Source organism: Peromyscus maniculatus, chromosome 19, assembly GCF_049852395.1.
Source record: "Peromyscus maniculatus bairdii isolate BWxNUB_F1_BW_parent chromosome 19, HU_Pman_BW_mat_3.1, whole genome shotgun sequence".
Classification (NCBI taxonomy): Eukaryota; Metazoa; Chordata; class Mammalia; order Rodentia; family Cricetidae; genus Peromyscus; species Peromyscus maniculatus.
This window is the reverse complement of record NC_134870.1, coordinates 44,886,600-44,913,659: the sequence shown is the minus strand read 5'-3', so window position 1 is coordinate 44,913,659 and position 27,060 is coordinate 44,886,600. Positions and strand designations below refer to the sequence as shown.

The 27,060-nt window shown below is 36.2% G+C and overlaps 1 protein-coding gene across 18 annotated transcripts in view; it reads right to left on the bottom strand.

Annotated features, from left to right (window-relative positions):
- Window positions 1-27,060, bottom strand: part of Csnk1g3 (casein kinase 1 gamma 3) — a 91,998-nt gene that overhangs the window by 20,800 nt on the left and 44,138 nt on the right. For 4 of the 18 annotated variants that reach the window (XM_076555253.1, XM_076555258.1, XM_076555259.1 and 1 more), the window contains 7 exons: window positions 25,096-25,244; window positions 22,927-23,161; window positions 10,236-10,321; window positions 10,031-10,115; window positions 8,096-8,244; window positions 7,246-7,341; window positions 3,724-3,819 (listed from right to left, as the gene is read on the bottom strand). In XM_076555253.1, coding sequence (XP_076411368.1) covers window positions 3,724-3,819; window positions 7,246-7,341; window positions 8,096-8,244; window positions 10,031-10,115; window positions 10,236-10,321; window positions 22,927-23,161; window positions 25,096-25,244 — 896 coding nt within the window. The remainder of the gene's footprint in view (window positions 1-3,723; window positions 3,820-7,245; window positions 7,342-8,095; window positions 8,245-10,030; window positions 10,116-10,235; window positions 10,322-22,926; window positions 23,162-25,095; window positions 25,245-27,060) is intronic. The other 14 variants (XM_076555266.1, XM_076555269.1, XM_076555270.1 and 11 more) reach the window with 5 other exon arrangements.

The following is a 27,060-nucleotide window of genomic DNA, read 5'->3' as shown; positions in this document are numbered from 1 at the left end:
AGAGGGAGTGTTGCAAGTGTGAGGGGAGTGTGAATGATTGTGTGTGCATTTTCCCATATATAGAGAGGCCAGAAGTTGACATCAGGTATTTTTTTTTATTGCTCTATAATTTCTTTGTTAAGAAAGGAGTCTCTTGCTGAACCCAGAGCCCATTGATTTCAGCTAGTCTAGCTGGTTAGCTTTCCTGGGGATCCTGTCTCTGGCTGAGGTTACAAGAATGCACCACCACCAGGACTAGCTTTACATAATCTTCTTTATGTTTCCTCAGGAGCTTCAGAATAAGATTCAAATTTAGTAACAAGGACTACTATGTCCCTCACAATTTAAAAGCCACACAGCTCCAGTTTCATTTCTTACAAACACCCATAACTACTGAGTTTAATTCCTAAGTGTATCCCTCTCCTCAACAACTTTATGCATGCTCTTTTCTCTGCCTGAGACACTCCTCTTTCCCCTACTGCCTTCTTCAGCTGATAATCGCTACTGATGCTTTTGTATTCATAGTATTTTTTACTTGAGAATTTTATCGTTAATCTACGCCATTTTTAGGCATGTTTTCTCTAAATACTCTCCTAGCACTGTGCTATGCCTGCTATCACAGCCTCCTGTCTCTCCATTCTTCTTTTCATCCCATGAGCCCACAACAGTGCCTAACACCTAAAAATAACCTTCATAGCTATTTCTGAATAATGAATGGTCAAAATTATAAATGGGCAGGTCTCTTTCCCAGCAATATCCACTGCAACGATTCTATGGGCTAACAGAGATGAGCACACTAAATTCCTCAGTGGCTCTCCAAAACATACACAGGCAAGAATAGACTCAAAATAACATCTTCAGATATACTAATTTATTCTTCATTTTTCTAGCAGAAAGAGTTTCTTAGATGTATAGCTACATATTTCCATCATTTCACTAAATAAATATAAAAGGAAGAAAAAGTGAATTTGACAATGTTTTCTCTTGGCTATGTCTTTATAATTCACCTTTAGGAAGTGAATAAAGTAAGGTTAGTCACTGATTTACAAAAGCAATCGGTTGTACTTAGCTAGCACTTTGAAAATCTCAGTCTTTATCATTTTGGTAGCATGTACATCTGGTCTGTTAAATTATTATCATTTATCACAGGCAGAAAGTTCAAGTTTGGACTCTGCTACTCAGCTTCCATTAAAAGCTCATCAGGGGCAGAGATATGGCTCAGTCAGTAAAGTAGCTACCACGCCAGCACAAGAACCCATGTTTGGATTCCCCAATAACCATGTAAAAACCCAAGTAAAGACAGTAAATGTCTGTGACTCCAGCATCACATAAGTGGAGATAAGTGGATCCCTAGAGCTCATTGGCCAGTCAGCCTAGCCAATCAGTTAGCTACAGGTTTGGGGAGAAACCCTGTCTCAAAAAATTAAAGTGGGAAGCAAGTGAAGAAGCTATCTGTCATAGACCTCCAGCTTTCACATATATGCAAATGTGACCACAATCACTTGAACACGTATATATACTCTATACACAGCATACCCAAAATAGGAGCTATCTTATGTGTCTTTCTTTAAGTCAAAAGCTTCAAGAAATTTTATCATGGTCAACTCTAAACAGCCTAGAATGTTTAATAGTGCTTTACTGTTCCACATAAAAACTACAGTGACAGAGGTTACTACTGACTAGGAAAGGCCTATGGAAGATAACTGCTATGGCTGGATTTGCAGCTTCATGTTAGAGCTCTTGCCTAACATGCTAAGATTTTACACACACACACACACACACACACACACACACACACACACACACACACACGATTTAATCCTTCACAAAGGCCAAAACAAAAGCAAGTTTTTAAAAACTCTGTACCATTTCCCTTTATAAGACATGAGAATAACAGAACACACATTGCTTCCCTTTCTACCTTTATTTAGATCAAGTATAGTACTCAATTATAATATTCACAGTAGTTAGTTTTAGGACTTTCCTTTCATTCTTATTAGTTTTAATTTATACTTTCATTAGTTTAAGTATACATAATCATAATAATTCAAGTAATTCTGAATGTGCATATGATAATTTGCAAATGAATTAAATAAATCCAATCTTTATTTTACAATGGGATAAGATTCTCACATTGCAATACTTGAGTTATTAGTAAATTACTCATTCAAGTTTTTTAAATGTTTATGTATTCATTTAAGAATGAAAAGAGAGGAGCGAGAGAATACTGTGGTCGGGATGTAAGAAAAAGAGAAGAAATGCAAAAAAAAAAAGATTGAAAAGAAATGTAATCAATAGAATGAGCATCATTTCTTATTTTCATCTATGCATTCATTCTATTCCTAGAATTCTACTGGGTAAACTGATCACATTATTGAATATCAGAATGAAGCTGGATGGAGTCTTAAGAGACAGAAAGGTTTTGGAAAGGAAAGAAGTCCAAGTCCTCCATGGGAAAGCAGAGTGTAACTGCTGAGGGGTGAACAACGTCAGACTCACTCATCCTGGGAAAATCAAGAGGAATAACAGGCTAGGAGAACAGACTCCAAGAAACGCTAGAAATGTAGGGCAGATTACTACCAGAGCCTTAGTCGCTACAGATCTCCCTGGGCACTAGCAAAACATGGAGCATAACACAAACAAGTGAACTCAGAAGCAAGTAACAATATATGTAAATATTTTATGCAAATTAAATAGACTTTGCTCACTTAACTTTTCCTGAGTCTGTCACTCCTGAATTTATATAACTATTCAAATATTTCTACTACATATTACTAAAAATCTACATATTTTTATATATAAAAATGAGTGGTTACATAATTTATCTCTAAAATGTAATGGTGAGGAAAACAAGATAGCTCCTAAGACTTAATTTTTAACTGAGTTTTAGAATTTAAATAAAATGATTCAATGTCGATTATGCTGATTAATAATGTATTAAAAAAGAATGTAAAATTGATAAAATATAATGGAAAATTGTTCAAGAAGAAATATGCAGAGGAACAAAACCAAAACAAGGTTTTCAAACTGAAACAGGTTGAGAGAATGACCATTAGTTACTTTAAGCTAGCATTTAGACTGCCCTGAAGAGGCACTTTAAAGACCTACGAGGCTGCAGTCTGCCTGTCTCTACAATCACACCTAAACAGTTAGACTTAGAGGCGGGGCAGTGAAGAGCAGCAGCTGGCTGCTCCCGTGAGGAAGTGATGGAAAGAGGAAGCAAACTGTAAGGAAAGACCTGCTTTAAATGTGCAGAAACCACAGCTACTGGGTATCTATAAAGGGGAGAGCCCGGCAGCTATTTTCTCTAAGTGCAAACAGGGCCATGTTTCCAAGTAGTACAGATGAAAAAGTTGAGATCTCTATGAAGGAAACTTGAAGGAAGCAAAATCAGTAAAAGGGGGAAAAGTTTTGTAAATGTTTTGTTTAAAGCATTAATAAAGATATTTAGCTTAACATTTAAAAATCAAGCTCAGCTCAAGTTCATTTTTTCTAACTTGCCATGAGTATGACTTAACTACTGTTGCTTATACTTGCAAAAATGAACCAAGGCAAACTGTAGCATCCCTAGTGGTCTTCCTGCACCCTGTTAACTTTGCTTTTGGTTAAGTAACAAAGGAATAGAATTATGGATAGAATTTGGCAACAAGCTTTCATAAGGATAGAGTATCATGCCATGAGCTCAAAAAAAGGTTAGTTGTATAAATCTGGGGAATAATCACTCATGCAAAAATCAGAAAATACCTGTACCGAGCCACCATGTCTGTCTGCTGCAAGGTGAGCTCTCAAATGGTGGGGATTTGCCTGCTGGGAGTCCCAAGCTGCCCTGTGGTCTGTCGACTGCCATTTATTTAATGCATGTGGCATGCATGGAAGAAGAAAAACCCAATATGTTAAACATCTCATCCTTATAATATACAAAACAAATGTATAAAAGGAAATTTAAAATAGCCTTACTATTCTGAATCATACATACAGTTATTTATCTCTGAAGATGAAAGATAATTTTTATTGTTAAAATGAGTAATAATCAGCAATAAAAATAAGTTAAAACCATAAAATTTGAGAAGCAGAAAATTTGGGAAGTCACAGATTCCACCAAGTTCATAAATGAATGAACCAAGAGCCAGGGAGTGAAGGGACGGGAGTGCACCGGAAGCCATTACCACGCTTCCTTACAGAACCTCAGTGGTTCCTCCATGAGGAGTTAGTTTAGCAATGTGAACAGAATAATCCTTAAAAGGTTGAGATCCTAGGAAATGTTTCTCTCTTTTGCTGTATTCTTTTTCTACTGCAAGTATAACAGGAGAAAACAGAAAAGGTCTTTGAAAAGTAAAAAGCATTATGCACAACACTATGAAATTATAATAAAATAATTTAAAAAGTGATCATCTCACAATTATGAACCTCTTAACTGCTTTAATTTAAAAAAAAATTGGTTCTATTTAAAGAGCCTTCTTTTATGAAACAGACTGAAAATTGTGGATTTTCTTAGTCCCTTTGTAAATCTGTATGGGACTAAGTACAGGATACGAGTTTTCAACTAGTAAAGATTAGAATGGCTTCTTAATTGCAATCAATTTCTCTCTATTTCAGGAGCACACAGAAAGCACTAAGAGAAGGGAGAGCTCTGAAAACCTGGTTCTGAATGAGTAACTTTAGATCAACTCTTCATTTCATGGATAAAGACAAAGACATTCAATACTATCCTAAGGTCACGGACATAGTGGGAATTCCCACCAGAGACAGCTTCAATGGTGCTACCAAGCTCCTGACACTGACTACACATGTTCTAAAGTCTCTGTTGCTCTTTTTTTTTTTTTTCAACCAAATTCCACAAAATCTTGCCACAAAATGCCAAGTATGCTCGGCTATAAAGAGAACCTAAGTACACTGGAGGCCAGAGTGATCCTTTCTGGAAAAGATGTTAAATGTAAGTAGAAGGACATGGAAAAAATCATCCTGCGAGTAAGCTTCCTAAATTAAACTGTATAATGTGAAATTACATAGGCCATGGCATGAAGTTAGCCATCAAAACCACTGTGAGAGAGAGTTCTGTCTTCATCACTCTCTAACTGCATAGTCGGGTTCAGTGGATTAGTAGCTGACACTGAATAAATTACGGGAAATCGAATCTAAAAAGACACTAAATTGAAACAGATAATCTGTGGCAACTGGTAGCAGACCTCTATGAGAAAATATTCAAAACTATGCACACTCTTTCTGTATAAACACTAGCACGTACCTAACATTTTATATGTAACTGTAGCTCCCCTGAACTTCGGCCACTGACTCTGTTCTCTGTCTGCAGTCATTAAAATGTAAAGCCCTTTTAAGAAACTCATGTTTTTCCTCTTTGGGACTGTGAACCATAGGGTCTGTCATTATGAAAAAAAAAAACAAAAAACTGTCCACTAATGCATGGATATTTAAGAACTTTTTCTATTCACTTTTCTTTAGCAAGGAGACTGTATATTCAGGTCTCAAATCCCATACATAGCCCTATCACAAAGGATTAGTGAAACATTACACATACATAGAAAATCTTCCCTGCATTTAGTGCAAAAACAACTATGAAGAAAATACAGAGCCCACCCTTAGAGAGTTTACATTAAAATTGCTATGTCTGTGATGAGTAGAAAGTTAGAAGCCTGAAAGCATTTAAGTTATGATGCAGTTCAACACTGCAGGCTTCCCTTCCTACAACAGCTTGAGCAAAAAGTTTAGAGAGGACCAGTCGCTGACGTTCTTCCAAGAATATCCAAGAAATGAACGCTAGTTTAGAAAACAGAAACACTATATCTCGACTTCTGAGCCGCATACTTATATAGTTATCTTGTCAGATCATTCAAGTTACCAACTAATTATATTTTATAGTTGAATTAATTCATGAGACTTTTCAGTGTGCCAGTTTTTCTGTGTCCAACTCTTAAACCCAAACTTTCTAAATGAGCTCACAACACGTGTTGTTAAAGATGCCCGGAAGTGAGCATTTTGTTTAGCTGTATGTCTTTAATGACTGGATTCTGCCCTTTAGTTTTCATCTTGTTTTAACCATCACTTGGACTTTAATGGGATAAAAGAAGTAAAAATACAAAGAAGCAAGCTAGAATCTAAACAGGGCTGTAACTAAGAATTTCTAGACACTCTGATTCAAGGAGATAGGAAAATTCTTAAGGAGAAAGAAAATCCTCTTGCAAAAAGAGACATGAAAACACTGAAGTTTTCAACAGCTGCCCCTGGCCTTCCCCGGGAAACATGAACTCTTCACGCTCCATCTTATCTCACCCACTTTCTTATGTGCTATGTCTCCAATTTACAATCTCTTCCAACAAACGAGGCTGACTTATATTCCTCAAACTAATAATCAATGATTTTTAGCATCTTCCTTTTCTGTTACCTTTCTCTTCTCTTCCCAAGCCTTCTGTTTCCTCTTCTCTTTTCCCTATCTCCTGCTCACTACACTTTAAATGCCTTTACTCCAGTATTTGCCTAAAGAAGTCCATTTACTCAGCAGGTTCATCACAAGAAACAACCTTTTTTTGTATTAGATATGCAAATGTATATAGCATATTCTTCCAAGAGGTATATTCCAAGCATATATTCCAAGTGGTACAGTTTATTTTACTTCAAAATGCAGTTATCTGTGCATTTATTACAAAAATCGTTAAGAGCAACACCATCCTTGAGTTCAGATTTACTGACAGTAAATTTATTTCTATTTTATTCTGTTATCAGAATTGTAATTAAAAATTATACTCTAGAAGTTAGCATGTATTATTACTACTTTGTAGGTGAGAAAACAGGCCTTAAGAGATAAACTTATACAGAGTGACAACACATTCATGTTTGTCAGCTTCCAGGGACGGGTGAGCTCTTAACTAAACACTGCCTAGTCACTCAGTTTAAATTACTTCTTACGGACTGTTTGCTTTGCCTCTGTATTTCTAAACACATGAATACAAAAATCACTTAAAACAGCAGAAATTCAGTAAATAACTTACTGAATTAACTAGAGAGAGAAAGAGCACAAGTTGTTATAATTCTAACACTTCCATTTTAACAGCACCAAATATTGCTTGCTTTGACTAATTGGTACCGTGAATAAGGAAATGATAATTATTCTGAAACTAATGGCGAACACTAAAAGTTTCCTGAACACAAGTCCTTTCAGTCCTTTCATGTGTGTATGATGTGTGACCCATTGAAGAAAAAGGCACATCTCAACAACGAAAGGAAAGACTTCATATCCAAAGGGCAGCAAACCTGGTTTTTAGACTGCTGCATCTTATCCCTGTGCTGGTGTGCTTCTCTGCTCGATGACAGAGCAGGGTCTTGCTGAACTGCACCCACCGGAGTAGGCTACAAGAGAACAACAGTTAGTGCTGGAATGGCCTGCTTCAGGATTCCCATCAAAAACAGTCTCATTAGCTGCTTAAAAGAATCAGTGACCCAATAAATGATATTGCTAAGTAAATTAAGTCTTCAAGAAGCAACACTGTTCTCAAGCACATTGATAAAAACTTCTAGGGTAAAGCAAAGAGAACACAGCTACTTTTTACAGTATTTCTAAGACATTTAAATACTTCTCAATGTATTAACTTTTATGTGTATAAACGGTCTTCTAATGTTATTAAGTTACTTTCTCACATTAAAAATAAAAATATATTTATGAATCTCATATCCAACACTAATATATAAATAAACATTTAAAAATTTAAAAAATACTTCTTAAATAAAAAAATTATATATTTAATATCTTGACTCAGAGAAGAAACTTTATAATTCTTAATTCTGATCAAAGCAGAACATAAGCTACTACAGAGAAACAGCAATACTATAATTCCATAAGAATACTATATAGAAATATCGTATTTGGTATTAAAAAACAAATTAAGATAGAAAGTACAAAATTACTCATCACCCTTTTACGAAAAGCAGGATATTCAGTGGTAGAACTTGTCTACAATTCCCAGTATGGTGACCCCTGAAGAAATGTCCCCAAACAGGAAATGAAAAGAACTCCTTACAAACTGCAATCAATCTTCAATGGAAATATTCTGTACTATTAAAATACTGTAAATAATCTTCTATTGTAACAGCATAAAGTACCCACCAACTGTTTACCAATCCAGTCGTATTCATAATCAAACAAATATCCTTTGCGATCAAACAAGTCGGTAAAAAGCTTTCTTAGGTAATCATAGTCTGGTTTTTCAAAAAAATCTAGCCTTCGTACATATCGAAGATATGTTGCCATTTCTTCTAGAAAGGAAATAAAAGTTATTCTGACTACATATCTCTATAATACTCAATTAATAAAAAATTAATAAAATTCTGTTTCAATTTAAAATTTTAAATTATAGCAAAATTAAAAAGGGGGAAAGAAAGGGAGAATAGAAATAAGAAGAAAAGAAGTGAGCCATTAGTTGTTTGCGACATTAATACCAAAGGTTAAAACATTTTTTTAATAATATTTTTTTTTTTTTTTTTTTTTTTTTTGGTTTTTCAAGACAGGGTTTCTCTGTGTAGCTTTGCGCCTTTCCTGGGACTCACTTGGTAGCCCAGGCTGGCCTCGAACTCACAGAGATCCGCCTGCCTCTGCCTCCCGAGTGCTGGGATTAAAGGCGTGCGCCACCAACGCCCGGCTTAATAATATTTTAATAGGTATCTTGAGTTGTACTAGAGGTTGAATTAGTGGCTCAATGATATGATTGTCTAATCACAAGGTATACTTCATGCATATTTTTAAATTTACTCAAAATACTGCTGGAACCAGGTTAGGTGAGAGCATCTGTACTAGTTTGCTGTGTTTCCTTCAGCATCAGTAACATACACTAACTTACTAACATGGGACAAAATTTCTAACCTTCTGAGCTGGCAAAATAGGCAAAATCATCTCAAAAAAAAAATTCTGATGCAAGAACACAATAAGAGCCTTTTTTCATTTCAATCAAACAATTACTTGGTTAATATACAAATTTCTACACCACGTTTTTTTTTTTTTTAAAGTTTATACTTTTAAAAGAAAGGAAAAACAAAAATCTAATGGATAAAGTTGTTAACTAGTTAAAAGAGTATTCCATCACTACAGATAGAAACAGTAGGTTACCAATGCTGAAATCTCAGATGTGGAGATTTTGATGCCTCTCTCCCCTCAGTCATTCACAGTGCAACATGGTGCCCTGTGACTTTCCTCACAGAGGGACTTTCTCACTATTCCACTTGCTACCTAATCCCAATTACAGGGCTAATTATCTTGGCACCTCCATTTTCCCTGGAAAACTGCTTGTACGATTTATAATATAGTCACTTAATCTATCCACACCTAAAACATCTGGAACTCTCACCAATATTGTTTAATCTTCCACTTATAAAAGTTACTTCAAAAGAGAAAATAAAGTTTACTGACAATGAATAAGGAAATATATACTATTTCAGAGCACTGACTTTATTATTATGATACCATTACATAGAAGAGCCAGTGAATACAAAGTGATACAAGACCTCTATCCTGAACAAAGTCAGTCTTCTTTACACTTCATGTTGCCATGCAAACCATATCAGATATTTAGTAACTATCAACAGCTAAGCTTAATGAACAGGCCACTTGGGAGGTTAAAGCAGGAAGACAGCAAGGCCCAGGCCAGCCTGAGGAACAGAGCAAGGCCACTAACAGACTTGGGTAACTCAACAAGCTTCTATCTCAAACATTTTTTTTTCCTGAGACAGGGTTTCTCTGTGTAGCTTTGGCACTTTTTCTAGAACTCACTCTGTAGTTCTAGAAAATACACAAACTGTTTCTATGCAGTAATTGTTGACAACTTTTAAATCACATTTTCAGAGCTGAGGACCGAACCCAGGGCCTTGCGCTTGCTAGGCAAGCACTCTACCACTGAGCTAAATCCCCAACCCCTAAATCACATTTTTAAAGTGCTCGTGTTTTTCAATGTATATAAAAAAAGTACGTATAAACTTAAGGAATGAAAATTAGCCTTTTTCTGTGCATAAGCACATGTCTCAACTTATGAAATGTATCACTGTCCATTACCTGGAAAGTTTTCACACAACACTTCTATTGGTGTGGCTCGTTTCGTGTCTCCAATTTTCTGATACCTCTCTTTTAATGTGTCAGCCTAAAGCAGGAAAGAGGAGTACAAGAATGTGGTGTTTTAAAAACTATTTAGTTGTAACAGAAGGCCTAATACACATTAAGATTTTACGTACTCCAATAAAGAAACACAAAAAACAATTACCTTTAAGCCTTGCCAAGGAAGACTGCCTCTCAGGAAGTACATGAACATATGGCCTAAAGCTTCTAAATCATCTCTTCTACTCTGCTCTGAAACAGAAGAGAAATATGAAATTTCACTTTCACCTTCCAGTGAAAAATGAAAAAATGGAGAATTATTATTTCTACATTTATGACATTAATGTAAAATATGGATTTACTATCTATAAGTAACAAAATCGTATATAAATTCTTTTTACAGACTGTCATCTTTAAAATACTGCCATAAGATATCTTCAGTGATACTGAAATTTATTTACCTGCTTAGATACCTACTCATTGAACTAACGGCCAACGGAAAAGAGGTTCAATGGCCTAATTGAGTTTCTCTGTATCCTAGAGCTCCATCTTAAAGAGTCAGAACAGGACAAGCTACAGGTTCTGAGAAACCCTGGAGTTGAAAGTGCTTATCATTCTTTAACTGAATTTCCTAAACCCATATGAGCATAAAATTTGCATCCCACATATTCTCTATTAACAATAAACAGAGTTAGTATTGTAACCAACTAATAAATAATCATGTGAGATATAACACATATCAACATTCATAACTCCTGTACTATTATTTGTTCCCCCAAATGCTACTAGAACAACTGTTATTTTAAGGATTTTTGTTTTGTTTTTGTAACAAAATATGTAGCATATAAATGACTGACAGTAACAGACTAACATTAAATATGTACATGTAAATATTTCAATATTGTCACTGAAAAATTGAGATTCCTTGATTTTTAAAATAATACAAAGATGCTAACAAATGAGATAAAATGCTTTAAATGCAGCATGCAAGCTGTGTTTCTCAAATGAGCCACCCTACTGTATATTATTCCAAATAATACGCAATGCTTTCAGAAAAAACAAATTTTCCAAAGTACTGATCTGCAATAAGATGAAAGGTCAGGAGACCTTTGATTTTCCACCTTGTGTTCCCAAAGCACTTGCTTCAGGTTACAAATAATGCTTACACTGTTACTCAGTATCTATCATTCTCCTAGACAACATGTTATAGGAGAGCTCATTATTCTCAAAACCCAGGAAAACGGCTCTGGATGCTTAGGGTCTCAGAGTCTTAAAAAGGAAAAGTAATATAAAGAAAATATTATTTCCAAACTCCAGAATAAAACTGAAAGCATTCTGGAAACTTTTAAAAGCTCGGAGAAACTGGCCTCTTGCGGTAACTGACTCGTTGTATACAGTGGAGCAGAGATCTATGCATTTTCCAAGTAGACAATTCTGAGTACAGTCAGGTTGGTAATTCCTAGAGGGAAAAGCTTTGCTCACTGGAATACCTTATAACCTTGACACCACACCACAATCAAGAAGTTTCTCAGAGACTCTAAATAGCACTGCTATCAATTTCCCTTTCCACCTCCAACCTCTGGCCTCAGGATCCCACTTAACTCTGTCATTACAGATTAGATTTTTCATACAGTATGAATTATACAGCACAGATTCATATCTGGATTCTTTCCCTCAGTATGTTGTGAAGATTTACCCATAGAGCTCCATGCATCAAGAGCTCATTGCTGGTCATGAAGACAACCACAATAAACTCACCTATTCACCTAAGTAGGCTCCAGTTTGCAGTTACTGTGGGAGGGAGACTATCATGAACATTCTGAGTCTTTGTGCGACCACTCATTTTCCTCCATCTTGAGTAAATACTTAGGAGTCCATCAGATCATCACATGGCAGTACGTACACAGCTTCCTAAGATACTTCTAAAGTACATTGTGAAGAGGCTGGGCCATTTCAGATCCCCACCAGCAATATTAGACTGCCAGTTATTTAGAAATTTAGCACTGTCAGTCTTTTACATTTTATCCAGGCCAATAGCTATGATATACAAGCTTACCAGCGATCAACAGTATCTTACTGATGACTAATGCTCTTGAACTTCAAATGTTACTACTGTAAATCATTCATGAACTGTGTGTGTTTTGTATTTTCATGAAGTCCAATTTACTGCTAATTTTCCTCTTACTATTCCTACTGGCTTATGTTCAATTAAAAACATCTCTGGGACCACAGATTTCTATTTATAACTATAGATTTTATAGCTTTGGTTCTTATACTTAAACCTACTATACATTTTGAAGTAAGTTTATTTTTACTTTAGGCATAGAGTGAAATAATAGATCCATTTTTGTCAATATGATAATCTGGCTATACAATTTTTGACAAGACTTTCCCTGCCCCCAAAACTGTTTTTGCATTATTCTCAAAACTCAGCTAGCCATCTATGTTCATATTCTGGACTATATTCTAACTACTTATCTGTCTTCATATTAATACTACCCAAAATAAGTTTGGCAGCATATGGGGGCTGATATATAAAGAGAGGTCAGTGACCAGAAAACAAAAATTTAACACAAAAAAATAAAAGGTTGATCACTTGAAAGCTTCAATAAAATAATTAGTCCTCTTACTAGACTAAAGCAGCACAAATTAGTAGTGACAGGAGCAACAGAAGGGGCATTAGAACAGATCTTACAGACCATTCTGTAAAAAAAAGAATGATTTTTAAAAATTAGGAACCAACATTGTGCCAACTCAGCAACTGAGGTGAACTAGACAAAAAGATTTACTGATTACCAAACTGCTTCAAGAATATGTGAATAGCTCTATGCCAATGAAAGACATTTAATTTAAATTTTAAAGTATGAACTGGGGAGATGGCTCAGTGGATAAAGCACTTGCCACACAAGCATAAAAGCCACAGTTCAGGTCCTCAGAACCCACACAAACGCTGGATGTCCTAACATGTATTTGTAATCTCAGCTCACCCACAGTGAGATAGAAGGAACAAAGAGAAGAATTCTCAAAGTTCCCAGGCCAACTAAGTTGACATATGCAAGAGTAAACAACTAGAAACCCTGTCTCAAGCACGATGGAAGCCAAGCTTGCACTCTGATCTTTTTTACATACATGTGGTACCACACATGTGCTGTATAGCCATTGCCTCTAAACTGAAACATTCTATTGGAGAAGAAGGGGACTTCATGAGACTCAAGTTAAGCAAACTTCTTGTCTGGGAAGCTGATGTTTGCAAGACTCATTAGAGCCCCTCTAGGTTACAGAAGCATTAAACAACTGTTGGAGAAGATAATGACAGCTATCTCACCAAGGTTTCTAAGACCCGTTGAGCCACCTAGAAGCTATACAGAAAGCTTCAGCGAAACTTTCATGCGTCATCATCTGTGCTGGGGTGGGCATTTTGGTGATGAGGCTGCTTTTGAGTCATCTTGCTTCTGAAAGGAATTCCTCACCCATACTCCTGTTAGTAACCTGTGGGGCGTTTACCCACCACCCCCACAGCTTCCCAGAGTTTTCTTGAGTGCGAGCAGCAGGAAATATTAGATAGAAGGATTTATAGCGGAGAATCTTGCGGAGATAAACAGGTAGAAAATAAAGGATAGCCTCGAGAGGGCCTGGAACCTATTCCAACGGGCCCCGACTGTCTCTGGTCCAGGGTTTTTATAGAGACGCCAAGGGGTGGAGCAAAAGACCTCCTCCCCCAGCACAGCCAAGTGCAGACCATCTCAGACACCTGCGCTCAGGCCCGTGGTCCTGATCATCCTCTATTCGGACCTGCTGGGTAAAGCCATGAGGAACCCCGGAACGGGCTCCCACAGTAACCTCAATTAAAAACTCACTGGTTCACCAAATTGAACTCCAGTGCAACTGTTAACTTTGGTCTGTTGTAAGTTTGCTTTCTGAGATGAGCAGACATATGTGAGCATTTAATCTCCCCAGAAAAAGTCTCTCACATAATCTGGGCCCATATATACATACACACATGCATAAATGCATATGTACATAAACATTTTAATACAACTTAAAACATTACCTAAATATAAAGCATAACTGATAAATTCTACTAAAGGCCAAGAAGTCAACAAAAACTCTTAGAAGAGTTCTCAACTCATTACATTGTCCTATTTCAAACAAAATGACTGCAAGCTACAAAAACTATAGGAAATATCTCATAAGCAAGCACAAAATCCTTAAGAAGGTATTGTTCCCTGAATAAGTAATCTTCACCCTTAGAATATAAGATTAATTTAACTTTCAAAGGTGAATCTACGGGGACTGGGGAAGAATCTATGGGGACTCAGTGGGTAAGAATACTTGCTCTGTCTGTAAGCATGAGGCCCTGAGTGTGAATTCCCAGCAACCACATAAACCAGAAATGGCTGCCCAGGACTTGGAGGCAGAAACAAGAAGTTCCCAAGAGCATCCAGTTCCATAAGACTGTCATGAGGCAATAAATGAAAGCCTTGATGACCTGCCTGGACTCCACATGTGCTGCATACTGCACACTCACACTCATGTAACACACACACACACACACACACACACACACACACACACACACACACACACAATAGTAATTAAAATTTAAAAGACATGAATTTTACGATCATCTCAGAGACAAAAAGCATCTGTAAAAATCTAGCATGCATTCATCATAAAAATTCTCAGCCAGGGCTGGGAGAATGTCACAGTGACTGAGCATTTCTTAGCTTGCACAAGATCCTCGGCTTGATCCTCAGTACCACAAAACATATTATGAGTTTTTATTTAAAACTTATGTATTCAAAATAAGTTATAGAAATTTCTTTAGCCTAACAAAAGACAACTATGAAGAACCTGTACCATTCTTTTTTCTTGGTCTCTTCATTCATTTTATCTTATGGAGGACTTGAGTGTTGTACCCAGGGCCTGGGGATACTAGACAAGCACTCTACCACGAGCTCAACTCCCGGCTCTCTTTTTCATTTTTTTTTCTCCCGTTGCTTGTTTTTACTTGAGATCAGTTCTCATGAACTTTTCCAAAAGGGCCTTGAATTTACACTTATTAGCTTTGACTTTGTGATCTTACTGCCTCCAATAGACTTGGCCTAAGATAAATTTTAAATTATAGAAACACAGCCTAGTGTCAGGACCAAAAATAAAAATATCTATTACTTTATTTCTATTCAGTATCATATGGAAAATTTTTTTTCTTTTTTTTTTGGGGGGGGGGCGGTTATTGAGGCAGGGTTTCTCTGTGTAACAGCTCTGACTGTCCTAGAACTCTCTTTGTACACCAGGCTGGCCTTGAACTCACAGAGATTCACCTGCTTCTGTCTTCCAAGTGCTAGGATTAAAGGAATGAGCCATCACACCCAATGGAAAATTCTTGATAGTACAAAAAAGCAAAAAAAAGAAAACATCATTTAATTATTGAAATGTATTCGGGGGCCAACAGGCCATTGCAATGGAGCAATCCTGGCGACTCTACCACCCATGTAAAGGAGTGAGAGAATGCACTTCACAAAGATGGCCTCTGACCTCCATTTGAGTACCATGGCAAGTGCAACCCCACACACATGTGCACACATAAAATAGTAAGTATAAAAGTAAAATTTCTTAAAGATGTCCAGATTGGAAAAAGAAATGCTATTTTTCTTTATAGACAATATAAATATTCAATGTAGAAAATTCTAAGTAATCTGCAAAATATTGAAACTAGTGAGTTTATCAAGGTTTCAGGATACAAGACCAATATATAAATCAAACAGATTTCTATACTAGCAATGAGCAATCAGAAACTAAATTTAAAAACTAGTATCTTTATACAACAGTATCAAAACCCAGAAAATATACAAATTTACCAATATAAAAAATTACCAGAGAGAGTGAATTAGTGAGTGAGTGTGTGTCTGTGTGTATCTGTTTATGTGTAAAATAGCATATGCTTACAAAGACTTGAAAGAACTCCCTTAAGTTGTCCTCTAGCCTTCTAAATGTACCCCAACACCGCCCACACACACTATATTATATATATAATTTTAGCCTTACAATAGGATTCTTGTTAAAGAGAGAAACAGCACAAAAAGCCATTTCTATTCTATCAGAATGGTAGTTAAGGAAAAAAGATCATACAGTGATCTCACCTGTACCACTCCATCAAAGGACAGTATTAGATTCATAATCTACCAGGCATTATAAATTCAAGCCATAAACAGAAGCTAGTAAAGTAAGCCGACTACCAAACACCTTCTACCATCATAATTGCTTTCTTTGTGTTCTCTTAGCAAGTGACACCTAGAAATAAATGTCACCAAGTGGGAAGTAATAGAAGTCACAAGAAAGCTTTCTCTTTGAAATAGAGTAACTAAGGAACACCCTTCAAGTTTGCTAGAGTTCTATTACATGAAAAAGATCTCTCACAGGTTATCAGGCCCTTACTAAGACCTGCTCACATTTTTTCTAAAGCATTTAACTAAAAAGCTCTGTTTGAAAATGGGTATTTCCCTCAAAGCTTTGATTTATTATGTAACTTTCTAAAAATTAGAAATGGAGATTTAAATACAGTTAAAATTTCTTTTAAATAAATTCAAAGCAATTTAACTTATATAATCACTTTAGACTTTTATCAGTAAAAATATATGCATTACATAAACAACACATTTGAGGAACCTCAGCTACCTCAGATGGTTTTAAGTTCTAACTTCACTGAAAGGAGAAACTATTTTCTCAGTCTGGAATGCAGGATCGGGTTAAATAACTTCCAGCACTTAACAGGACAGGACTTTATCCGCTGCTGTGCATTCTGTTCACTTGGGAAAGCCGACCAATGAAATCAAGGTAATGCTTTTCTAGTCAAAACTCAACATTACTTTCCCAGTTAAGATAGGATAGTACTATTCAATTATCTGTAGCTGTCCATATCAATTACATTTTCAGTTTTACCAGAAAACCATTTTTTTCATGAACTCAAATTTATTTCTTTCAACACAGAATATGCCAAATGTCTTGTTTAGAAGCAGAAAACCTTCCATTATATGTGTATATATTATAAAAGATAAACTTATTACTTCAATTCCTACCAAAAAACAACAAAGGCAAAAGACAAATACCAACTGATAAGAGAAATCAAAGAATAAAAACTCTTCCAAGAGAGTATAAATTATTTTTTGTAAATATAAAACTAAAAACATCTACTACATATAAGTAAAGGTCATATTTAGGAGCTGGAGAGGGGTATCAGTGTTTAAGAGAGCTTGCTGCTCTCCTAAAGGACCTAAGTTCAAGTCCCAGCATCCACATTGGGCAACTTACAACCTTACAACCACCTGTAACTTCAGCTCCAGGAAATCCAAGATTCTCTTCTGGCCCCACAGACAACTGTACTCTACAAACACATATGCATACACATAATTAAAAATAAAAGTAAATCTTTCAAGATTGCTTTAGTATTTCCTTATAAAATGTTTTAGCAGTTTTCTCTACTGCATAATATCCAGAAATACATTTGCCACAAAATTCACTGAACTCAACTTTTTCAAAAATACCTAATAAAGATGAGTTTTGGTGTTTTTCCAATGACAATATAAGAGCAGAGAATGAAAGTACATGCTTGTAATCCCAGCATTCTAAAGGCTGAGGCAGGAGAATGCCGACTTCAAACCCAGCCTGATAAACACAACTGGGTTCCAAGTCATCCTGAGCTGAGTTTCACACCACACTGGCTGCACCAAAAGACTGTCTTGACACAAAAGAAACAAAACAATTATGTAGCACAATATGCAGTAACAGCTCCCTCATCTAGACACACAACCCAGCACTATCAAGAAAACCAAAAACATGTTGATTTCTTTTCTGAGGAAGAACTCAACACATATAGTCACTTAATTTCTAAACAAGTTCTCTCTTAAAATTTCTCTCAATTTAGCTGTAATTCAGTAAGTCTGGCTTATAAGTTAAGAGAAACAAATCAAGGTAAGGGAAAAGCTAGGTGCTGCCACAAGGAACCACATTTATATTATTAACAAGGCAAAAGTAAAACAAAATAAAGCTGAAAGAAAAAAAAACTCACAAAAAATAAAAATACAATGCATTTTCTCCAAGCTTGTCTGGTGTGTATGTATGTGTAAGAGAGTGGGGGGGGGGGAGGGACACCTAACTTTAAATTATTTCAACAATGCTGGGCGGTGGTGGCACACGCCTTTAATCCCAGCACTCGGGAGGCAGAGGCAGGCGGATCTCTGTGAGTTCAAGGCCAGCCTGGTCTACAAAGCGAGTTCCAGGAAAGGCACCAAAACAACACAGAGAAACCCTGTCTCGAAAAACCAAAAAAAAAAAAAAAAAAAGAAAAAAAAATTTCAACAAGAAAAGAAATAAAAGGGCAGAAGAGTGATCCAAGAATGAAAATAATGAGCCTCAAAGCAAGTCTTTCAAAAGCTATTCAACAGTAGACATCTAATGAAAGCTAACCTAAAACAATTCAGCATGAAAATACAAAGGAGGAGGAGGAGAAAGAAACAGCAGCAGCAGCAGCAGCCTCTTTCATTCAGTGACAGTGGAAATCCCTATCTGTCACACAGCTTTATGAGGATTTCACTTTGGACAGTGACATAAGTAGATATGCAAAGATATAACTAAGTCACTGTACCTGTCTTCTGAGCATAAATGGCCTTATGCCATATTAAGATCAATAGCAATTATAAAAATAAAAAGCTATACAATGTGGGTTTTAAACTACTCATCTATAGTATACTAGAAATACCTTTTTTCTGATTAAATCTGATACTGTTAATCTTCAAAAGGAAAAATGCTTGTGTAATGCATTGTCCAACAATCATTTCTCTCTTTTGAATTTTCATATAAATAAAGAGAGGCAAACAAATGAAGGAATGAATTACTGATGCCTTCAAAGTAGTCCCTGACAGGCTGGGATGTAGTTTATCAGCTCAGCACTTGCCTAGCAGGTGCAATGGTCTGAGTTGATTCTCTAGCACTGCAAAACCAAAGGAAAGAAAAGCCAGAAGGAAGGAAGGAAGGGAGAAGGGACAGAGAAGGAAGAGGGTGGTTGAGATCCACGGAGAGCTGGGAAGGCTTCAGTCAGACACATACAAAGTCAAAATCAGTCGAGAGTCCCATTTTTCTCTGGTCCTCTTTCTTTTTTGTTGGTTTTTCACTCTTCAGCAAGTCATGTAACTTAAATTTAAGACACATGAAACACCCATGTCCACATACATCACATGCGTCTTATTATTTCAAATTAGGAATTCCTGTGTTCTGGCAAACAAGCATTTCCTCTATCAATATTACCCATCTACATTAGACTTGCTACACAGATAGGCCTCTGAAAAGTAAATCTTAAAGCTTTTGTTGTCTGGATTCCTACAACAGTTAAATGCCACTTCCCCAAGCTCTGAAGGCCTTTCCTAACAATGACAAAAATTTACTTTGCCTTTTCTACAAATAGAAAGTTGCTACATATACCATTGTCTCACTCATACACACACACACACCATTGGCCCATAAGGAAGTTGTAACCTCATGTCTTACAATAAAATAGTTGTGAAACTCTGTTAGTTATTTTGAAATGGTCTGTAACAACGCCCATGAAATGAAGATTTCTCACAGACAATGCACATGCAAATGTGGGTGTAACTGGTTCCAAAAAGTACCTCTACCCAGTTGTGTTTTAAGGCTGGCAGGAGTTTGCTATTGAAAGGACTCACCAAAAATATTATCTCAATAAAGCCTGTCTTTTATCATTTTATGTCTGAAACTATGCTTAAAGGCAGCCTCCCATTTCTCACGCATTTCAGATGTGTAAAGGAGAAGGTATCAGGATCCAAGTATCAGGCAGGCTGCCAGCAACAATGCCAAATGCTACCTAATTCAGAACTGAGCAGCAGAGTAAAGACATGAAGTCTGTAACGGGTAAGTCTGAGGAAAACTGTTGGAGATGAAGCAAACACCAAAAATTAGAAGTTGGACTAGACAGCTCCTAGGGTCCTGTCGACATCTTATTTTATTATATTTTAAGTCAGTGGTTCTTAACCCAATGGTGTGACCCTTCAATACAATTCTTCATATTGTGGTGACTCCTCCAATCATAATATTATTTTCATTGCTACTTCATAACTGTAATTGTGCTACTGTTAAGAATCAGAATGTAAAGCCGGGCGGTGGTGGCGCACGCCTTTAATCCCAGCACTCGGGAGGCAGAGTCAGGTGGATCTCTGTGAGTTCGAGGCCAGCCTGGGCTACCAAGTGAGCTCCAGGAAAGGCGCAAAACTACACAGAGAAACCCTGTCTCGAAAAACCAAAAAAAAAAAAAAAAAAAAAAGAATCAGAATGTAAATATCTGATATGCAGGATATCTGGTATGTGACCCCTGTGAAAAGGTGCTTCAACCCCCAGAGCAGTCGCTGCTTTAAGGCACCTGAGCAAATGAACACACGATTGGTTTACATTCCTGCCTATTCCTTGTGATTAAGCTGCTAAAACAGAATCTAAAAGCAGAAAATCAAGGCTGTGCTTCCTCTGATATAAGCACAAAGCATGGTTTAAGAAAAACATATTGCACTGGGCGGCGGTGATACACACCTTTCATCCCAGCACTCGGGAGGCAGAGGCAGGCGGATCTCTGTGAGTTTGAGGCCAGCCTGGTCTACAGAGTGAGTTCCAGGACAAGCACCAAAACTACACAGAGAAACCCTGTCTCAAAAAAAAAAACAAAAAAAAACAAAAAAAAAAAAAAAAAAAAAAGAAAGAAAGAAAGAAAAAAGAAAAACGTATAGCAAATACAATGTAAAAATGATTTTTAAAGAAAAAGGCAATTCAGTTTGAATGAATATACCATGAATAAAACCTCAACCCCTATCTTGCCTTATATAAAAAAAAAAACCTAATTCTAGATAAGCCACAGATATCAGAAACCAAAACCATAACGCTTCTAGAAGAAATGTAAAAACGACAGGGCTTCATTATGCAGTGTAGATATTTTATTGACACATTCTATACCTAAGTATTTGTGCTCTATCCAACATAAATTTTATTTCGAGTTAAAAAAAAAACTCTGATAAACAATTAAAATTATTATGTGCAGTAAGCTTGCTTCACAAAGGAGTGCCATTTAGCAGTAATTCTGAAGCTATATTCTGAGTAGCCTAGCTTTCAAAACCTGAGTAATAGTGTGATGGGCAGATGTCTCACTGCTAAAACAAAGGAAGATAAAAATACAGAAGGTAAATGGACATAGATAGGGGAGTACTACTTTGTAGTAAACAGACTCAAACCTCAGAAGTACCAGTACCACCTTGAAGCTTTACTAGCAGTGCACTAGTATCTGTGTAAATATGTGCCCGTGTATAAGCTAGTTCTCTCTGTGTATAGGGATACACACACTTACACATTACCTAGACACCAGTGGTTAATACCAGAGACCAGCAAAAAGCACTAACCACTGGCTAAATCTTGGTCTTGGAATTCTGTCGTCATCAAATAAAGAGACCCAGGGCATCCTATAGGCATGACTGGCTATATGCCTGGACCAGAGTAACTAGAAAACCAGAAAGTGATCAAAGAGTGCTTGAACGTGTCAGGAGGAGGGCCAGCTTTAAAGGAGCAATCAGCAGCCAAAGCGAGACACTCAGGGAATCAAAATAAACAAAGGCAGCAATGTATTTATTAAATACTCCAACAAATAAAAACTTTCAGTTTGTACAGATCAATAACTGGGTAAAAGCGAAGTTTGTGATGTTAGAATATCAGCTAATAAATATGTGAGAAACAGAGAGGGAATCACCAGTAGCTGCTGAATCTAGCAGGTAACAATTTATTAAAGACCCTTCCATGGTAGCACATGCCTATAGTCCCACAATGTGAGAGGCCAAGGAAAGAGGGTTTCAAGTTCAAGGGCAATCTAAGCTCTGAAGCTAGACCCTACCTCAAAAGAAATGTAAAGAGCAGCATGCTTATATAATTTCAAAGATCTACCTACAACATGCTTTTTAGTTGCCAAGGGAAAATAGACAGCATCTAAGTGAGTAGACCCAGCTGGAAATAATTACACCAACTGACCCTGACACAATATTAGAACAAGACTTCTATGCTTCCTCATGAATGTGTATTAAAAATGCATACCAATAGCTAATCGAGAAAAAAATAAGCGACCCAAACCAAGAACATTCTAAAATATTGCCTTTGCTCCTAAAATTTATTAAGATTAAGACTATAAAGAAAAATTAAGAAAGGAAAGGATGTAGACCTGATTTAAAAAAATAAAATAAAATAATTAAAGCTATACAACAAACAATACATTGTTCCAATTAGATCCTGAACTGAAAAAAAGAAGAAAAAAAACATAAAAATGCTATATGGTTGATATTTTTACTCTCTATACATATAGGAAATATATTCTTAAAGTTAATAACATGTCCAAAGCCATACTGCTAGGAAAAATATTCTAGACAGCATTGGAAGCCAGCTCTGCTTGCCTTTATACTCAATGCTGTTAGCATTATACCCAATTAGTCAGGTTGCTACTAACCTGGCTAGCTGTATAAGAGAGTTATAATCTGAATTCAGTTAAAATTGGGCATTACCTCATATTAAAAAGAAATATATAAATGGATCCCCTAATTGTATCAAGGTTGGATGTTTCAAGTTATCATAGGAAACATTTACCCTATACAGGACCTTATTTTTACAGTATTATCAAAATACAAATGAAAGAAAACTATAGGTATGTGGTGAATGAAAATTACAATATGACCTGTTTTAATCTGCAAACACTGAAACATAGTAACAAACAAACTTACACTATTGACACAGCAGAATTCAAGCTTCCACACAACATGTCCACATACCTTTTCCTAGATGTGTGTTTATGCTCATGTACCTAGCTGTTCCTGTAAGGCTTTTGTGTTCTCTGTATGGTATATGTTTCTTTGTCTCTGGATCAATATATTCCTTTGCCAAACCAAAATCTATGATATGAATGACTTGCTGGGTTTTGTTTCCTGGTCTTCCTATTAAGAAGTTCTCGGGTTTCACGTCTCTGTATATCAAGTTCTTTGAGTGGACATACTCCATGCGAGAAATCTTAGTGGAAAGAGAAAAAGATTTTTATTTTAGATTTAATGATAAAACCAAGACAGAATTTCACAGTAAAAATAACATAAAAAAGAAAACAATTAGAAACTGTTTCAACCCTTTAAAGTTAAAAAGATGTCATTCTTCAGTTCCTTAAAGAGCATATATCTATTTAGGACTTAAAATGGATGTCTTTGCTGTCAAGGTCACAGGTAATTGAAAGTGTCTAATGTTAGAAATGGATTTCCTAGCAGTAAGTCAGACTCAGTCACCATTTTCAGAAGATGCTAGGTTATAAAGTTAAAAAAACTTACTGATTAAAAATAAAAACCTCAAACTCAAAACTAAAGAAACACTCATAAAATTAACATTATTCTTCCTCAGTTCAAGAATCAGGCAATTTTTATAATCAAAAAACCTTAAGAATGTAATTTCACCTTTAAAAAAAAAAGCATCAAAAAATTAGCATCATTCAGTATTCTTTTTCATAATAGATTTTATTTTTCCAGGTATTAAACACTTTAAAATCTTGAAACTAGAAAAATTTGAATTCCAACTATAATAACACATATATTTATATTAATTTTTATTACTATAAAGATAACTTTTATATTAACTATTTATATTAACTATATAAATATATAGGTATATTTATATAGTGATAAATAAACCATAATATAGTATATTTATATTAATATTTTCAGATTCTCAAACAATGTTTAACATACAAAATAATAAACAGCACTTTTAGATCTAAGGTTCCATTTGTGGTAATCCTGGTTAACAGTGCCATGTCAGCATACAGTTACAAGAGCTGTTCTAGTCTGTTTATTAACAAACTGTGGCACACACTCCTGTGACCCATGCCTTAATTAACAATATCTTATGAACATGTTCTAGGTCACAAAACTTCTTTTAATGCAGTTTTTAACAGCTACATATTACTTTATAACTATTCATGATTTATCCAATTCACCTGTTAGCTCCACACCACAGGGTGTTACTCATTATTTTACAATTTTAATCTATCCCTGTACATAAAACTGTAAGTGACCCAAATATTTCCAACATAAATCTGGAGAAGTAGAATTAGTGACTAAGTGAATAAAAACAATTCCAAGACTTCTATAGCATACTTATATTGGCATTTATGTCAAAACTGTCTAAAAATCATCTCATATGTTCCCTCATAGTTTCTCTGATATTTAAATACTGAAGTATACTTCTCATTAGATTCTTTTCTTATTAGGTCATTAAAGTCAACTTCCAAGATTAAAAACTCTTTTTCTGAGGATTTAAAGTTCTCATCTTACACAAGAAAAGTGTTAGAAAAACCTCAACCCTTGAAGTGAGCATTCTTTCCAATTAAAATATTAATTTTAACTACTAAAATGCACTTGACTCAGTAATTTTACATTCTATGCATCCTAGAAACACAATATAAAAAGCAAAAAACATTTCTATTATATGGGTCAAATGTTCCATATGACAAGGTCAAAAAACTTTAATAGAACTTTTAACTTAAATTTATGAAAGCCAAACATGATGGTGCACACCTGTAACACCAGCATTCAGGAGAAAGAGCAGGAGGATCAGTAGTTCAAAAACCAACATACACTACATTGGGAGTTTGAGACCAACCTCTGGTTACATGAGACTGAGTCTCAAAAAAACCAAGATATAGGCCGGGTGGTGGTGGTGCACGCCTTTAATCCCAGCACTCAGGAGGCAGAGCCAGGCGGATCTCTGTGAGTTCGAGGCCAGCCTGGTCTACAGAGCAAGATCCAGGACAGGCACCAAAACTACACAGAGAAACCATGTCTTAAAAAAAAAAAAAAAAAAAAGAGAGAGAGAGAGACTGAGGAATACAGTGAGAGAGAGGGAGGGAACTTGTGATAAAAAAACTGAAGTTCAAGCAACCTCCAACACCCTGCTTTACTTACCAGTTGTATAGCTATCATAAGAACTGTTTTAAGAGAAAATGTTCTATCACATAGGTCAAACAAATCTTCCAAACTAGGTCCCAGCAGTTCCAGCACCATAGCGTTGTATTTACCACAAGGGCCAAAATAGTAAACTTGAGGTATACCATCTAGGGAAAAAGAAAAGGCTATTTAATAATTTCATCATCTTATCTACTAAGCTGTTTTTCCTGAAAAACCAATAAACAACATTTTAATTTTTCTAGTTACTTTAACAGTAACTTGATTGTTTTCAAAAACAAAAACAAAAACCCCTTTTCTGATGAACCTCCTTCTTCTCTAAACCCACTCCTTGATGTTCACATGGCAGTTCAGTACACGGGTACTGTAGCTGTGTGCCAGGAATCACATAAAAGTACATTACTATCTCTCTACAATCTCATCTGCTGAGCTTTACTTAGAGAGGCTTAGACAATAGGAAGAGCCTACTTTTATTGAACTAGGTAGTCACTGCTGTCTTTACTAATTCCATGCTTGGCATCCTGCTAAGATCAACCCAAATAAATACCAGTGTGGGAAAATTCCTAAGATTTCACCCTTACAGTTAGGGTTATTTGTATGGGGAGGTATAAAACACGTGTGTGTGTGTGTGTGTGTGTGTGTGTGTGTGTGTGTGTGTGTGTGTGTGTGTGTACAGTCCCCATCAGCAGATCTTAAGTTAATCAAAAGGCAGAGTCTAGATGGTCTAACCTTACCTCATCTCCTCATCTTCTTTAAAAAGCAGCTCTAGGAATCAAAGCCATTAGAATGAGTGAGAGCTTGTCTAGAGAGCCGTAAAGAAACAAGCTCTGTGTTATGAAGAGATCCACATACCAGGTGGAAAGCCTCTAAGAACAGAAGGCCTCAACCCTACAGCCATTAGGAATTGCAGTCTGACAAAAAAAAAGAAAAAAAAAAAAAAAACCTCCACAAAAACAAAAACAAACAAAACTAGTGAGTACAGAGAGGATATTAACCTCACGCCACAGCCCAGACTCACACCGTGATTTTAGCACTAAGACTCTCAACAGTAGAACCAGCAAGGCCATGCTAAGTTTTCTGAGCCTTGGAAACAGAGAACATGAAGCTCTGCTCCCACAAATATTGTGGGAGGCTTTTTATCTTTCCATATACAATTTAAAACAAAATCCTTTCTATTCTTTTTAATGAAGAACTTTTGAAATAGGTTCATTCTTGTTAATCCTATGAATCTGAGTGCCAATTGCTGCAGGAGCAGAAGAAAGGGAACGAGGAAGCTAGGAGCCAGCACAATCACATTCCCAGACTGTCCTAACGTTCACCAGTGGTGCTGTGTGCCTGGGTGTCATTCACCCTCAAGTGGGTCTCCATAAGAGCAGTTTGGGCAAGAGTGCCCACCATTTTTCAAGTGTGAAGATGAACAATGAATGCAGCAGCAGGACATGGAGAATGGAATACTACACTTGTGGCAGATACAGAGAATGGAAACAAGTACAGGTTGTACCCGCTCTCCAGAACAGCAACAGAGAGCACACCACCTAAGCGTAAACAACGCCTGCAAGAGTCACTCGTCATATGTGTAACGACTTACTAAAGCTCACTGCAACTAAAATCCTGTCTTGACTAAAATAAATCATGCACAATAAGAGCCTGGAGCAACAGTCAAGACATAGAACTTGCTCCTGGGACTTTTCAACAGCTCTCCACCACACAGTTTGTAAAGTTCTTCCCACAATTCTGTCTTCTCCTCCACAGCACTCAAAGTTGCTAATCACTATGTTCTCAATTGAACAATCTCTAGTAAAGCATTTACACTCTTTAGTTTGTTCTCTCTGATCTACAAGAGGTTAGTAAAGGAGATCATCAAAATTTGTCAAACTATACAGGATATAAAGATGTACAGAGTGTCAAGTTCCTTAATGACAGGACTTCTCTACTTACTTCCACTCACCATCCACTGTCCAATAA